Source organism: Chelonus insularis, unplaced genomic scaffold (genome assembly GCF_013357705.1).
Source record: "Chelonus insularis isolate UGA/USDA-ARS -01 unplaced genomic scaffold, ASM1335770v1 contig_25_pilon, whole genome shotgun sequence".
In the NCBI taxonomy this organism is placed as follows: domain Eukaryota; kingdom Metazoa; phylum Arthropoda; class Insecta; order Hymenoptera; family Braconidae; genus Chelonus; species Chelonus insularis.
The window spans coordinates 913,675-927,313 of NW_023276451.1; the positions used below are offsets into that span (position 1 = coordinate 913,675).

A 13,639-nucleotide genomic window follows, 5' to 3' on the forward strand; every position below is an offset into this window, starting at 1 on the left:
TACATTTTGATAAAAAATAAATTTTTAATTGTTTTACAGCCAATAAGTAATGTGATGTATCATTTGATAAAATAGAATTCAACTTGTAAGCTGAAGATAACATAAGAAATGCTCTAAACTGAGTTTTCATAATAAAAGAATAAAATGAAATCAGAAATTGTTGTCGTGTAGAATGACTTTTACAAAGTTGATCAAAATTTCTCTGTTAAAAAAATTTTTTTTATCATTAAAACATTTTTCTATAATTCTATGTACAGGCACATTGATTATTGATATTTACTTACGTTTAATTTATCGCTGATTCTGTCGAAAAAATTATTCTTATCTTTGTGCAGAGGATGAGAAAAAATATTATCTTTAATTAGAGCAGTCATTTTGTAAAGACCATCTGAACCTGGGTAAATAGCTTGAGTAATAAAAGTTTTAATTGTACTGTTTGTATAAAAACCATCCAGAAAATCTGTGTAATATGATTTAAAGAATTCATTTATATTACGAGTTGCTATGAGAATCTCATCCAGATCATCATAGATTTGTTTAGGTATTTCCCAGTATGGAGAAAAACTGATACTTTGCGAGCTAAACTTAAGATCTATATTGTTTTTTGCTAAATCATTTGTCAAATTATTTATTTCAGCAAACAAATTCTCTATTAATACTGACGTATTGAGTCTAGGATTTGGATTTCCAGTATCATATATCTTCATGAACTTAACTGTATACATTTCTAAATCTTCCATTTGAAGAAATGAGTCTATTGACGCTACTTCAGAATAAAGTAGACTTGAAATTAGTAAAATTAGCAACGTCATTTGTTTCATTGTTCTAAAAAATAATTTTTATTTAGCATAGATCAAGTATAAGTCAATTACGTTAAAATAAGTAGTTTGATTAAAAAAACATTTCTAAACTCACCAGTTTTCTAATACGTATTGAACACAACTAAAATAATACATTGAATTCATTACTATTTATAATATGTTATACAAAGTACTTACTCAGTTGTACTAACATTGAATTTACTTTTAAAAGAACCACACGACCGATATTATTTTAATAATGATAGTTTTAATACAAAAAAAACATCTGTTCAAAATTTGTCTAATGATATGACCTTTTCTATGAGTTTATAAAATTTTTTTAAAAAAAGTAAAACTTTCATAATAATTTATGAATTTAATCAATAAAATCAGTATTCAGAACATATACAGATAGGATTTATAATGATATAATATCTTTATATATTGATACAATTGTATATTATGAGAAAAACATACAGTCATAAGAAATTAATTTCATAAAAATTATTACGGTGTTACATGAAACTTTATTTTTGTTACAAAAATAAGATGATAACACTTGACGTATGTTATTAAAATTTTACTTGACATAAATTAGTTAAAACGTTATTGATACTTCTACAATAAAATTATATTCTCTAATTCTAATGATTAATTTTAAAAAACTTGAAACAGAAAAAAGTTGTTAGTCATGTTATTGCATGAAGAGTCTGGTATGTATTTTTGAATTATCAATATAATTTTAATATGTATTAATTACATTCAATGTCTCCAGGATCATGAGATTGTGAATCAATACAAATGCAATAGTTTTCAAAATTTGTATAACAAAATGAAAAGTTATTTATTTGCAGAAAACTAAATAGTGGATAGTCATTGTTAGCAACAAAAATGATTAATCACTCATTAAAATTATCAATTACTCATTAATAATGACTAACGGCCGACAGAAGATAGATTCTTCCATCTTTTTTCTTTAGTAAAACACTAATAATCAAAAAAATTTATGTTTAAAGTAATTCATTTATCTCATTTGGCTCAAGAATTTTTTTATAAATCCGAAGTAATTATGATACTTAATTTTATTAATTAACACTGTGATGAGGCGAATATACAATATGAAAAAAGTGAAATGTTATTTATATAATAAAATATGTGTTCTCTTTATGTATACAAATATTTATTTTTTCAGTCAAAAGAAAAGATAACAATTAATTCAAATATTTTAATGAACCAATCAATGGTCATTCACTGGACGTTTTATCCTAATTTCTGTGTGATTCGATTTAGATATTTTCCACTAGCTTTTTTACGTATTGATTGTCTATATTTTGCAGGAGACATATAGAATGGATTTTTCCAAATAATTTGACCGCTAAAGCTACCAGCAAAAATATTGACAGGATTAAGAACAAATCGTGGCCCAATCTCAGCTAATCCACCATCTTCTGTTAAGATTTGGTAATTCCTGAACCAGATTCTATTGTCTAACACATTAAATGTATAAATGTGATCAAAAAAAGGTTGACTTTTAGGATGATGATTTGGAACTCCAAAAATTTGGGTGAATAATTCTTTCAGAAGACTATAATGTGGATTTGTGGAAAAGTTTTCGTCAAAAGAAAGTAAAGGTCGTGAACCTCTCAAACAATTTCCAGTTAATTTCAGTTCACCCATGGTATGAACTAAAAACAAACAATTAATTGTTAATTACATTCATCGATTGATATAGAAATATTATAATACTTACTATTTTCGACAAGAAATTTTGCAGAGGGACCTGAAGGCACATTAGCAAACCACATATAGAGATCTCTTTTGCGTCTTCCTTCAAAAAGAATTGCTTTGTTACAATTTTTTGATTCACAAATTTCATTAACTATTTGGAGATTCTTTTGTCGTTCCATTTTAGCTTCAGATCGATGGTGAGGCATTAATTTTTTTAAATCTTCCATGAGATGACGATCTCGATGATTGATTCCTCTTGAAGCGAATACTAAAACTCGTTGGCGGTTGATCCATTTTACCTGGTTATAAAGAAAAATAATTAATAACTACGGAGTATGGAAATTTGTTTGTTTTGATTATTGTAAAAGTTAAGAAAATAAATATTCTATAATATTTATCTATTGATTGTCATTTTTTAGGTTACCTTCTTAGCTGGAGGCTCGCTTGATGTCCTTTTAGCAGGTAAGATTACTTGTTTTTCTTGATCTTCCATAGTCCCATTTGCTGTTTCATTCTCTTTTTTTCTTTTTAAATCTTTTTTTGGCATTTTCAGTAGTTTTTCAGTATAATAATCGTTTCAATAAACACGTGCTAACATACCACAATACACAACACTCGGTTCCCCCACTCACACGTTTGTATTGACAATAGTAACGCCATCTTCTGTTGAAGTGAGCAATTTTTTCTCTTTTCAATTAAAATATTACAAACACTGGGAGATTTAAAATTTAAAATATCAAATTTTTATTAAAGAAACAATGTACTTGTTTATAATTTGATTGAATTATATAAGGCCTGTTTTCACTTATAACCGTAATTTAACTGCTATCATATACAAAAAAGTAAATTAATCATAGTCTTTAATTTACATGGCTTGGTAAAAAATACTTTTTCGAAAAATTGAAAATCAGATTGATACAAATATCTCTGCTAAAAAAAAACTTTCAACCACGAATGTGGTTAGAAAAATTTTCTTGTGTCACAAGTTCAGGCACAGATATTTTACATAAAATGCAAAACTATTTGTATCAACCCAATATATAAAATACTGCAAGGCACAGATTTAAGCTTTTTCGTATTCACGATTTTAAAAATTGCACACTATTTTGTACCTTAGATGATTAAATGGAATGAAAAATTAACATGATCATTCAATTAATTAAATACAATAGTAGGCGTTGTACTTAAAATTGTGCGTTGTTTAAATACAAAAATTAATATTAATATTAACATAATTAATAAGTATAAGTAGAGTATACATAATGTAAAATTGATTAAAATATAGGCATGAATTATTGCACGCTATTAAATTAACCTAAGTGATTTTTTTCATGAATATTAGTTTGCATGATTCCGAAAAATTTACAAATATATAATTCATGCATTAAATTCATTAATATTAATTATTTGGCCAAGTTCATAAAAATAATCGCTAGAACTTGGTATATAAAATACAATAAAATTTGTTAGGCCTTTTAAAACTTGAAGACACTTTTGATCGATAACTGTGAATATTTTAAAAATATTTTGTATTTTTAATGTATAAAACTAACCAGATTGATTCATGGGAGACAATTCATGTTGCCCATTACTGTTCGAATTATTCGATCCTATATGAGCGAGACCTGATTGTTTCCATTTACCATTTTCACCATTGAGATTTTTATCTTCACAAATACATAAAAATAATGTGTCGATCACTGTCTCATAAAGAGATATTACACAATGAGCGATAAAGAAAGCGAATACGCATATCACAAAGATTGGAGCTGCGTAAAAATGTAGTCGAGGATCTTGCTTCATAAACAATAAAGCAATACTTCCTGTAGCTGCAGTGACAAAGACTTTTCCTAAAAATAGAATGAAGTCTCCTATTCCATTAATAACTGCTAATTGTACAGCATTGCTGACAATCGTTGTAAACGCCTACAATAAATCAATTATTCAATGATTATTATCTTTGATAGTTAGTCATCAACAGTCAACACTAAAACTTACAATTCTAGCAGCGCGGCAAAAGTTGGTGCCTTCAATAGCAACAACTGTATAAGCATTATGATTCATGAATCGAATAAATCTTTCAAGGCACCAGAAGCAACAAATGCAGCTTTTCAAACCACATTGAGAACATGGTGATGTTTCTTTAGTCCTTTCGAATCTTAAATAAAATTTATGAAAGAAGTATAATTTGATCCATATTTTTATATAATTGAATTTAATTTTTAATGGAATACTTACTTTTGATGTAAATAAGTTAGAATTAGACGAGGCAGTTTGAATAGCGTAATCAAGAACGAGCCACATGCTACCGAACCTAAATGATAAGCAACCAACTTTCCCATTGATGAACATACTGGTGAAACACTCGCATCTTTGCCTCTGTAAATAATCAAAGACACTAATAATGATACCTTGAATAAATTTCACTACTAAATATCATAACAAATATTAATGAATAACTACCTGAAGTACCAATGAGCTACAGAACCAGCAATAACGAGACATTGACAAGCAGTGATGAATTCTGAGACCCAGATTAACGCAATTACGTAAACCCACCACATATATTTGATTAAAACTGGATCAATATACTCTACTAAAAATCCTGAAAGTATATTAAGTCTGTCACAAATTTTAAATTAATTAAAAACTCAGATTGGGAATACTTACGAGGAAGTTCACTATTGGTTAAGTTCTTTTTTGCTTGATTTACTGAAGTTACTGCAGTAGAATTAGGAAAATGAATATTTCCAGTGGAATTAAACATAAACATTGAATTGTTGTTTGGATGATCTGCAATTTGTTATTTTTATTAGCATAAAATATTTTCATTTCATTAATTATAAATGAAACTTATTAATACTTACTTGTTGTGACAAGACTTAAAATAACGATGACCCAAAAAGAGTAAAAGAATAATAAGGCAATGAAGGTTAATAATGGTTGGAAAAATAATCCTGGTAACTGAGCCAGGCATTTAGCACTTTCTCTAAAGAGTTCAGTCATAAAACTTATTCTTCGTCGCAAGAAGCACACCAAGAAGAGTAAAATTATGGTAATAATTGTAGCAATTATTGCAAATACAAAAAAAGCTCTTTCATTTCTCACAGATTTTTCTAAAAGTTCACTAGAATCGGTGGCATCTAGGGTTTTTTTAATGTCTATATATGTCCACCACAATAAACCACTGCCAGCTGTAATTTATAAATGAATTAGAATTATTATGCTCTCAATATAACTCTCTAAATGACGATAAATAAAATTAATTAAATTAATATTAGTAATACGTACTAATACATGCAACACTGACAAGAATCATGACAATCCATGTGACCAGACTTGCGAGTAAATGGAAAATTGCAATCATGAACAATGATAACACTGTAAAATAAAGGGATATAATAATTAAAATGTACTTTAATTGTTTAGAAAATATTAAATGAATAACGTATATAATAATATACCAAAGGCAAGAAATGATAATGCCAATATTTCCTTCCAAGTGTTATATAAGTCTCCAAGGATTTGTTCAAGAACGTCCCATGAGTTAAGAATTCCATACAAATTATAAATTAAACCAGACGTAACATCTTTAACGGCTCGTGGCACACATCGATTCAAAATCGGTATACTGTCATAAACAGGAAGCTGAGGACAGTGCCCAGTAGTATTTTTCTTATTTTCACTGCACGCACTGAATCCAAGCTTTGGATCTTCATAGCATAATTGCGAGCCAGTGTCTTTATAAAACTTACATAACTCACTTATTGTATTCATAGTGCGATCAGGACATTTCTTCACACATATTTTCAACGTTCGTTTAATATCTTTGAGATCGAAGAAAAATAAAAATCTGTACAAAGACAAAAGAAATCCACTTTAAATGATTAACGAATTCTAGGGTCTTGTTAAAAATATAAAATAATTCTTACGGTTTATCAGTATTGTCTAAACCATATAAATCCACTTCATGAATCTCAGGATGATTAGTTTTCATCCCACAAGTATTTCCAAAGCTGTCATAGCCATAAATGAGTCTCATAGGACTACCATAAACTAAAGCGAAGGCAGCAATCATAATCTGTGTTATCAGAAAAAGAAAATCAATAACATAGTGAGGTATTAATACTGATTATTCATATCAATGTGAAATGATATTTTTTTACCAATAAAAACCAGAATCCTATGAAAAGACACAACCAAAAAATATCTGTGCATCCTCGAACTCTGGTAGGTTCTGGTTGTTGTTCTTCTTCATCTTCACCATCGCAGCAAGACATTTTTAAACCGTTTTTCTACTTCTAGAAAATTTAAATAGTTGCTAACTCAGTAACGATTACTAATAGGATCAATTTTTTAGTTCAATTATTAACGTTAAACAAACAGAGTTACTGTATGTTGAGTATGAAACTGACAGCGGCTTTTTAACGCCAAATTATTATTATTATTTTCATTATTATTATTAGTTACAGAAATCATTAAATAGGTAGATGTCTCTTACATCTTAAAACAAACATAGTGCGCCTCCAAAAATTTGCGGGAAATTCAAATTTTCAAATTACCCAATTGTTAATTAATTTTTTTTAAATTGCTTATTTTAACTTTTAAAAAGATTTTTACTAATTTAATAAAAATTTTAATTTTTTGCACTATTTATTATATAATAAAAATAAGTATTATTTATAATTTAAGACAAAACATTCCACATTTAAATTGCAGAAAAAATGAAACTATTTCTCCGCGAAACAAAGTATAGATTACTAAAAGCTTGGTGGATGGTATGTAGTGAGTGTGTTCAATAATTATGATTGTTGACAATGCATTTTGAGTAAATGCTGAATATTTGTGTAAATACAATTGTAAATAATAACTTAAGGCAATAGATTTATATACTAATCAATGTTAGGTTGATTAAAACATACACGCTTCATCTGAATAACTTTATTTCTACATTCTACATTACTACTTAAGTTTAATGATGTAACCTCAAAGTATCAATAGTTCAACGAAGTTTAATTGTAACAATACGTTTTTCACCAAGTGAAAAGCGTACTTTATACACAAATTATTTAAGAATACTATGGATGAAGAAAGTGGAAAAAGAATGAGAGGTAGAACACGTGGAAGAGCTCGAGGTAGAGCTCGTGGACGAGTCAGAGGTCGTACAAAGAAGGCTGTGAAGGTATTATCTTTAAGTTTGATTGAAAGATAAATAATGTTTTTGAAATTTTAATTGATAAATTATATTACTTATTAAGATATATTATCAATGATTGTTATTTTGTTTAAGATTATCGAAAGTGATGAGGAAGATACTCCCCAACCTCCAGAAGAAATTTCAAAAGAGCCAACAGAGACAAGTACTGAGCAACCCGTAACTGAGGAACTTCAGCAACAACAACCGACTACAGAACATCAATTCGATTTAGAGGCTGATATATCACAATTAGAAGCTCCCACATTTACTACTATAAATCGTGGGCCACCAGAACCTATGCTACGACTAAGGTGGGATCATCGGGTCAATCTTATAGGAGAAAAAGTTCTCAACCCAATGATTCACTGTTGTGATAAATGTCTTAAACCTATTCTTATTTACGGTCGAATGGTAATTAACTAAATTACTTTTACTATGATATCGTCTGATTTAGAAAAAAATCATTTTTCAATATATTTATAATAATTTTATTCTAGATACCATGTAAACATGTATTTTGTTTATCTTGTGGAAAACGAGAAGACAAAGTCTGTCCTCGATGTATGGAAAAAGTATCAAGGGTTGAACAAACTGGTCTTGGTACTGTTTTTATGTGTACCCATGGTGGTACTAGGTATGGCAATGCAGGATGTCGAAGAACATATCTAAGCCAACGAGATTTACAAGTAACTAAATGATATTAATAATCTTATACATTTTCATTTAATTAATAATTACATTCTGTAACTATAACTTTACTTTTCAGGCACACATTAATCATCGACATATCTCTGGCCCCCCTCAACCGGTGCAAGGAATGCAAGTAGATCCTCCTCAATATATCCACGCTAAGACAGAAATTGATCCTCAAATTAGTAAAACCTCTTCCACATCAATGTCAGGTGTTCGTATGAAGCAAATGTCTTCTCACTTAGTACAACCCATCATAGGAAATGATCCTCGAGTCAACTCGATGGTGAACCAGTCACCTGTGGAACACCGTCAGCAGCATAGATCTCAACAACTAATATCTATACAAAATTATTCTCAAAGCGCAGCTCCTCCTCCTCCAACTAACCCTCAGATGAGGACAAACCTTATCACCGTACCTATTCAAGATACCACAATGGCTTCTCATGAAATACATCCTCAGCAAAGTCACCATTATTATCCTCCACCTCCAACACAAGTCAATTATGGAGGTTATAATGTTCCACCCCCAGTATCTCAAACTCAAAATTATTATGCCACTCCTCAGCATTCTACTCAAGTGTCCTATCCCGCAACAGCACCTCAACAACAACAATACGTAGCCTCAGGTCCACCGTCCATACGTCCATCACCGAATGGCTACATTCAGGACACGCAATATCCTCAACAACAAGTTCCTGCACCGCAGTCACAATGGTCACACCAACAGTTTTATAGATGAATTCTTCCAATCAATACAATTATTATTATTTGATAATTAAGTTGTAAACAAAATTAGAAAATATATATTCATTTTTATATAAATTATTTGTGATAACAGGTAATAAAATCACACAAACATTAATTATTTGATAAGAATCTAATTAAAAATTCCTCTTGATACCAATAACTTTTATTTCTCTATTAAATTTAATCGATTTCCTACACCACTCCTATAAATTAACGATGAATAGTAATGCCCTGTTAATTGCCAATAGTTTTTTTATGATACATATACGGATATTGGATTATTGCTAAACATACTTATTTATAAACCATAAAAGATAATAAACACAAAAAATTTGTAATTTTATTGTATATATTTTGATGTAAAAATAATAAAAATTTCGAGAAGTGAAAGTAAATTGAGTTGATAGAATATGATAATAATAAATAATAATATACTTTAATTTCTATTACTTTTTTATTTCAAATATTTTTATTTAACATTTTTATTGAATATAATTAATAGAGCATTTTCAAAATTGTGTTCACTGAATGGACAATCATTTACGCTAGGATTTAATCGACCAGTTTGATTGATAAATTGATGGACTAAAATATTAAATGTGACTTTTTATTATTGTATAACAATAAATATCTTTTTTAAACATGTTACCAAGTCTCTTTATTTAACTTTTCGAGTTCACCACAACGTGCAAATAAATGATGGAAGTGACAACTAATAACGTATATACAATTAATCGATTACATAGATTCATTAACTCGTATTGTATATGAAAATAAATTTTTGAAATCGAGTTTTTATTCTTATTGAAATTTTTAATTCTTAGGCATCGAAATCAAAAATTTATTTAACATCTTAATTTTTATTTATATATAGATTTCTTTATTTTATAACATAAAAATATTTATCTTTCTCTCCACTTCTGTAATTGATAATAGAATAGTTTCTTTTTTTAAATATACTTAAATTATTGTTCCCCATCGCTCTTTTTTTAAATCATTTATTATTCTCCCATCAGTCTACTGTAACTTTCCAATTTATTAACTTTTTCATAGACTATAAACTACGATCATTATCTCACATGAGTGAAAATATGTCAGATGTCGGAAGACAAAGAGTCATTCATTTAAGATTTTATACATATATGAGATAAATCCCTACATATTTAGACATTTATTCTTATCTTACATGATAAAATCACTTATGTAAATTACTATTTACATTTCATTCTTAATATCCATACACAATCATATTTCATTGATGATAATTTTTCTTTATTTTTCAGTTTTTTATTATTTTTTTTTTAATAATTAAATATTTTAAGTATTTAGCATTTATCAAAATATAGAATAATGCATACAATTGTTCGTAATTTTCTAAATAAAATATTATATGCTTCCATAAGATAACTTCTAAGTAATACAAATATGTCAAAAAGCTATCCATAGAAAACAAAAGTATTGAGTAATTTTTTTTACATTGAGAAAGCTTTCAAAATATGATTTGTAACAAGTATACATCAATAAATTTGCTTATTATTAAAATAATGGTCGAATTTCGTAAAAAATGCATTTTCTAAATTATATATACTTTAAAATGCTTTTAATTAATAATAGATAATATTTTAATGAAAATATATGAATAAAAAAATTTTGTCAAAGTTCGAATGGTTTTTTTTTTATTGTTTTTTAAATTTCATTGATAAATTTTTATTTCTCATTAAGAATAAACTGCTTTAATCACATAATCACTATTACGATAACTTTTATAGTAACATTCATGCTCATAATAAAAGGAGATTACGCACTTAAATCATTTAATATGAAAGCAGACAGTCTTGATATCAAGTTGTTGCATCGAACGTTTCATTTTCGATATAAATTCGATTCCGTATGAAATCACTTCCCTTTTCTTATTATTAATGAATTACCATAACGTATTTTTAAGTTATTAATGGTAATTCTATGATACATCCTTCGATCACGTACTTGTTGACGGTTGATTATGAATATTTGCATTAATTTGAGGAATAAGAGGAGATACTAGTGGCTTAGGTGTTGCTGACTCGGGTATTGATATTGACACTGCCGCTGGAGTAGGAGAATGTTTTTTGCTTCTGTCTTGTTGCCATGGTCTTGCATGATCTTTATTTAAGCGTTCGGTCAGGGCTTTCAATGCAATTTGTCTATAAATAAATTAATTCAATTAATTAATAGGATTTATTGAATAAGAAGAAATTTAAAAACTTAATAATTTAAAAGCATAAAAATATCTTTTTAAATGTTCTAGTAATATAAAAAATGCAAACCTTCTCCTTTCACTGTCTTGAGGATCAATTCCGGGTAAATTGATGACTAGACCAGGTGGAGCATTTGACATATCAAATCGCCGAACCACTTTTTTACAAAGCCCAATACGAACGAAGAATCCATGTATTGTGTTACTCACTACTGCAATTGGTGGTTGTAAAACATTTGGGAAGAAGCTTCAAAAAAATATTTTTTTATGATTTATTAATTATTCATTATCATTATTGCCATATAAAGGGTATGATGAATATTGGAACTAATTATGAGAGTCGTGACTGGAGTTATTGTAATGAATGAATGCAAATGAGATGGGTTTGATGAATAAAGATAAAAAGTTCATTAAAAGCACTGATTATCTATAAATATATAATTCAATGAAAATAGCGCGATAAATTTAAAAAAATAAACGTAGTTAAAAATAATCACACAAACCTTTACATTGATCATTTTTCATCTAAATTAATTGAGTGTTAATGGACTATGAAAACTAATGATCTACTTTAATGTCAACTTATAAACCAATGTGTGATAATAAAAGATTAAAAACAAAATAACGAGAAAATGACTAGGTGCAAATCAATTCAATATTACCTAGCAAATGTGAAATTATCAGCCATATCTCCCCTGGTTCCATTTGTGTGTCTTTGGTAAAATCTTAAATAAACCCAAGATACAAGTAGACCGTTTAAAAACATCGTAGGATGAGTTCCTTCTACCAGTCCAACAACCCATAACAATAAACTGACTATCCACACCATCAGTGGAATATTTCTGTTAGTAATTTTTCCAATTGGGGTTTTTAATAAAATATGATCTGGCATTATTTGTTTAACAGCAACACTGACACCTGCAAGAATTTACATGTTATTATTTTTAGCTTTTAAAATACCCCACAGAACCCTATGTTTTGTTGCTCTGTGAATAGTAATAAAACTTATATAAATAAAGTTTCATCTTAGTGCAAAAAACTATTGAATATAGATACATGATAGTTACCAGCAATATAGCCCGTTAATCCATGAATATGAACATGAAACAAGAGATCTGTATCACCAGTGCACATGTAAAGAAATAGATAAAATAATGCAGAAAAAACTGCAACACCAATATTAACAATTGCAAAAAAAGTCATCATTTCCATAGCACCCCATAGTGGTTCAATAAGTTTACCACACAACCCCACTGTTATTATATCAACATACACTTCCCAGAAGTGAATTTCAAGAAAACAAAATGTAAATGCTGTCCAAATCCAGAAAGATGGTGATAACAGATAACCTGGAGTGACACTTAGTGTAATAATTGCCTGCTCCATAAAAGAGAGGCAATACGTTAATAACACAACAATGCATATGAACTTGACACTGGTACTTGTGTTGCCAAGTAAGGCGGCAAATTGTTGTTGCAGGTAAGGGATGTCTTTTCCCAGACCCTTCATTGCTGCCATTTCAACACCTTCGACACACTCTGCAACTGCTGCAGATGCACAATTTCGTATCCTAACCTCGTTTGATTAAACTGAAGCTACCCTCTGTCGCTGAATACGTGTTCTCACTCTAATTTCACCAAATCAGAGAAAAAACTGAGAGAGAACCTATGTCTTGGGGGATAAATGTAAGTGGAGGAGCGCCAAACGACCTGGAAGTTTGATAATAGCACTAAAATAACGGCATCATAATAATTTGTCGGTATCATTATCTTACATTTGATAATACAGAAATTTTTTGATTTTTTTTTACCGTCAACCAATCAATCATAAAAAAACTTTGTTTACATATCATTAGTCGATAACAGAAAGTCGAGCTGATGTTTTGAGAAGCTTTTTTTATTGTGCATTCTTTTTTTGAGATACAATGGATGAAGGAATGGACAGAAAGAAGGTATATTAAATTTTTGTTGTATTTTTTCTTTAACATCAGTTATTTATTTAAAAAAAAAAAATATTATCACAATAATTTAGGTAATAACGAAAAATTTAATTATTCAAAATATATTTATTATATATTTTATATAAATTAAATGAAGAAGTATTCAATATACATATAATGTATTTAGTTGCTTTACAAAACATCTAAATGATGAGTAAATGAATTCGTCGTGTTCCCTGTACTAGATTTGCAAAAAAATAAAGAATGAAATTAAAATATATTTAACATTAATTTTTGTA

The 13,639-nt window shown here is 28.5% G+C and overlaps 5 protein-coding genes across 6 annotated transcripts in view; 1 reads left to right on the forward strand and 4 right to left on the reverse strand.

Annotated features, from left to right (window-relative positions):
* The window catches only part of LOC118064816 (uncharacterized), a 31,974-nt gene extending 31,153 nt beyond the window's left edge, over positions 1–821 (reverse strand). The window contains exons 1-2 of the mRNA XM_035079689.1: positions 285–821; positions 84–202 (exon numbers count right to left, since the gene is read on the reverse strand). Of these exons, the coding sequence (XP_034935580.1) occupies positions 84–202; positions 285–821 (656 nt within the window). The remainder of the gene's footprint in view (positions 1–83; positions 203–284) is intronic.
* Positions 822–1,963: 1,142 nt separating this feature from the next.
* Positions 1,964–3,184, reverse strand: LOC118064888 (ribosome biogenesis protein BRX1 homolog). Its single transcript, XM_035079807.1, has 3 exons — positions 2,953–3,184; positions 2,551–2,827; positions 1,964–2,485 (listed from the first exon to the last, which is right to left on the reverse strand). The coding sequence occupies exons 1-3, from the start codon at positions 3,073–3,075 to the stop codon at positions 2,061–2,063; spliced, it is 825 nt and encodes a 274-aa protein (XP_034935698.1). The 5' UTR covers positions 3,076–3,184; the 3' UTR covers positions 1,964–2,060.
* A 64-nt stretch (positions 3,185–3,248) lies between these two features.
* Positions 3,249–6,950, reverse strand: Ctl1 (choline transporter-like protein 1). Of its 2 annotated transcripts, none has more exons than XM_035079806.1 (10): positions 6,695–6,950; positions 6,461–6,609; positions 5,993–6,381; positions 5,820–5,909; positions 5,396–5,722; positions 5,199–5,321; positions 4,992–5,124; positions 4,767–4,907; positions 4,527–4,686; positions 3,249–4,454 (listed from the first exon to the last, which is right to left on the reverse strand). In XM_035079806.1, exons 1-10 carry the CDS (start codon positions 6,806–6,808, stop codon positions 4,077–4,079), a joined length of 2,004 nt encoding a protein of 667 aa, XP_034935697.1. In that variant the 5' UTR covers positions 6,809–6,950; the 3' UTR covers positions 3,249–4,076. The 2 variants fall into 2 exon arrangements, with proteins under 2 accessions (XP_034935697.1, XP_034935696.1); XM_035079805.1 differs by having other exon boundaries at positions 4,992–5,133.
* Positions 6,951–7,294: 344 nt separating this feature from the next.
* Positions 7,295–9,280, forward strand: Hakai (E3 ubiquitin-protein ligase Hakai). Its single transcript, XM_035079791.1, has 4 exons — positions 7,295–7,710; positions 7,819–8,136; positions 8,223–8,411; positions 8,492–9,280. The coding sequence occupies exons 1-4, from the start codon at positions 7,609–7,611 to the stop codon at positions 9,155–9,157; spliced, it is 1,275 nt and encodes a 424-aa protein (XP_034935682.1). The 5' UTR covers positions 7,295–7,608; the 3' UTR covers positions 9,158–9,280.
* Positions 9,281–10,801: 1,521 nt separating this feature from the next.
* LOC118064880 (transmembrane protein 115) lies at positions 10,802–13,059 on the reverse strand. Its single transcript, XM_035079792.1, has 4 exons — positions 12,469–13,059; positions 12,064–12,319; positions 11,472–11,648; positions 10,802–11,348 (listed from the first exon to the last, which is right to left on the reverse strand). Exons 1-4 carry the CDS (start codon positions 12,917–12,919, stop codon positions 11,144–11,146), a joined length of 1,089 nt encoding a protein of 362 aa, XP_034935683.1. The 5' UTR covers positions 12,920–13,059; the 3' UTR covers positions 10,802–11,143.
* Between the last annotated feature and the right edge of the window lie 580 nt (positions 13,060–13,639).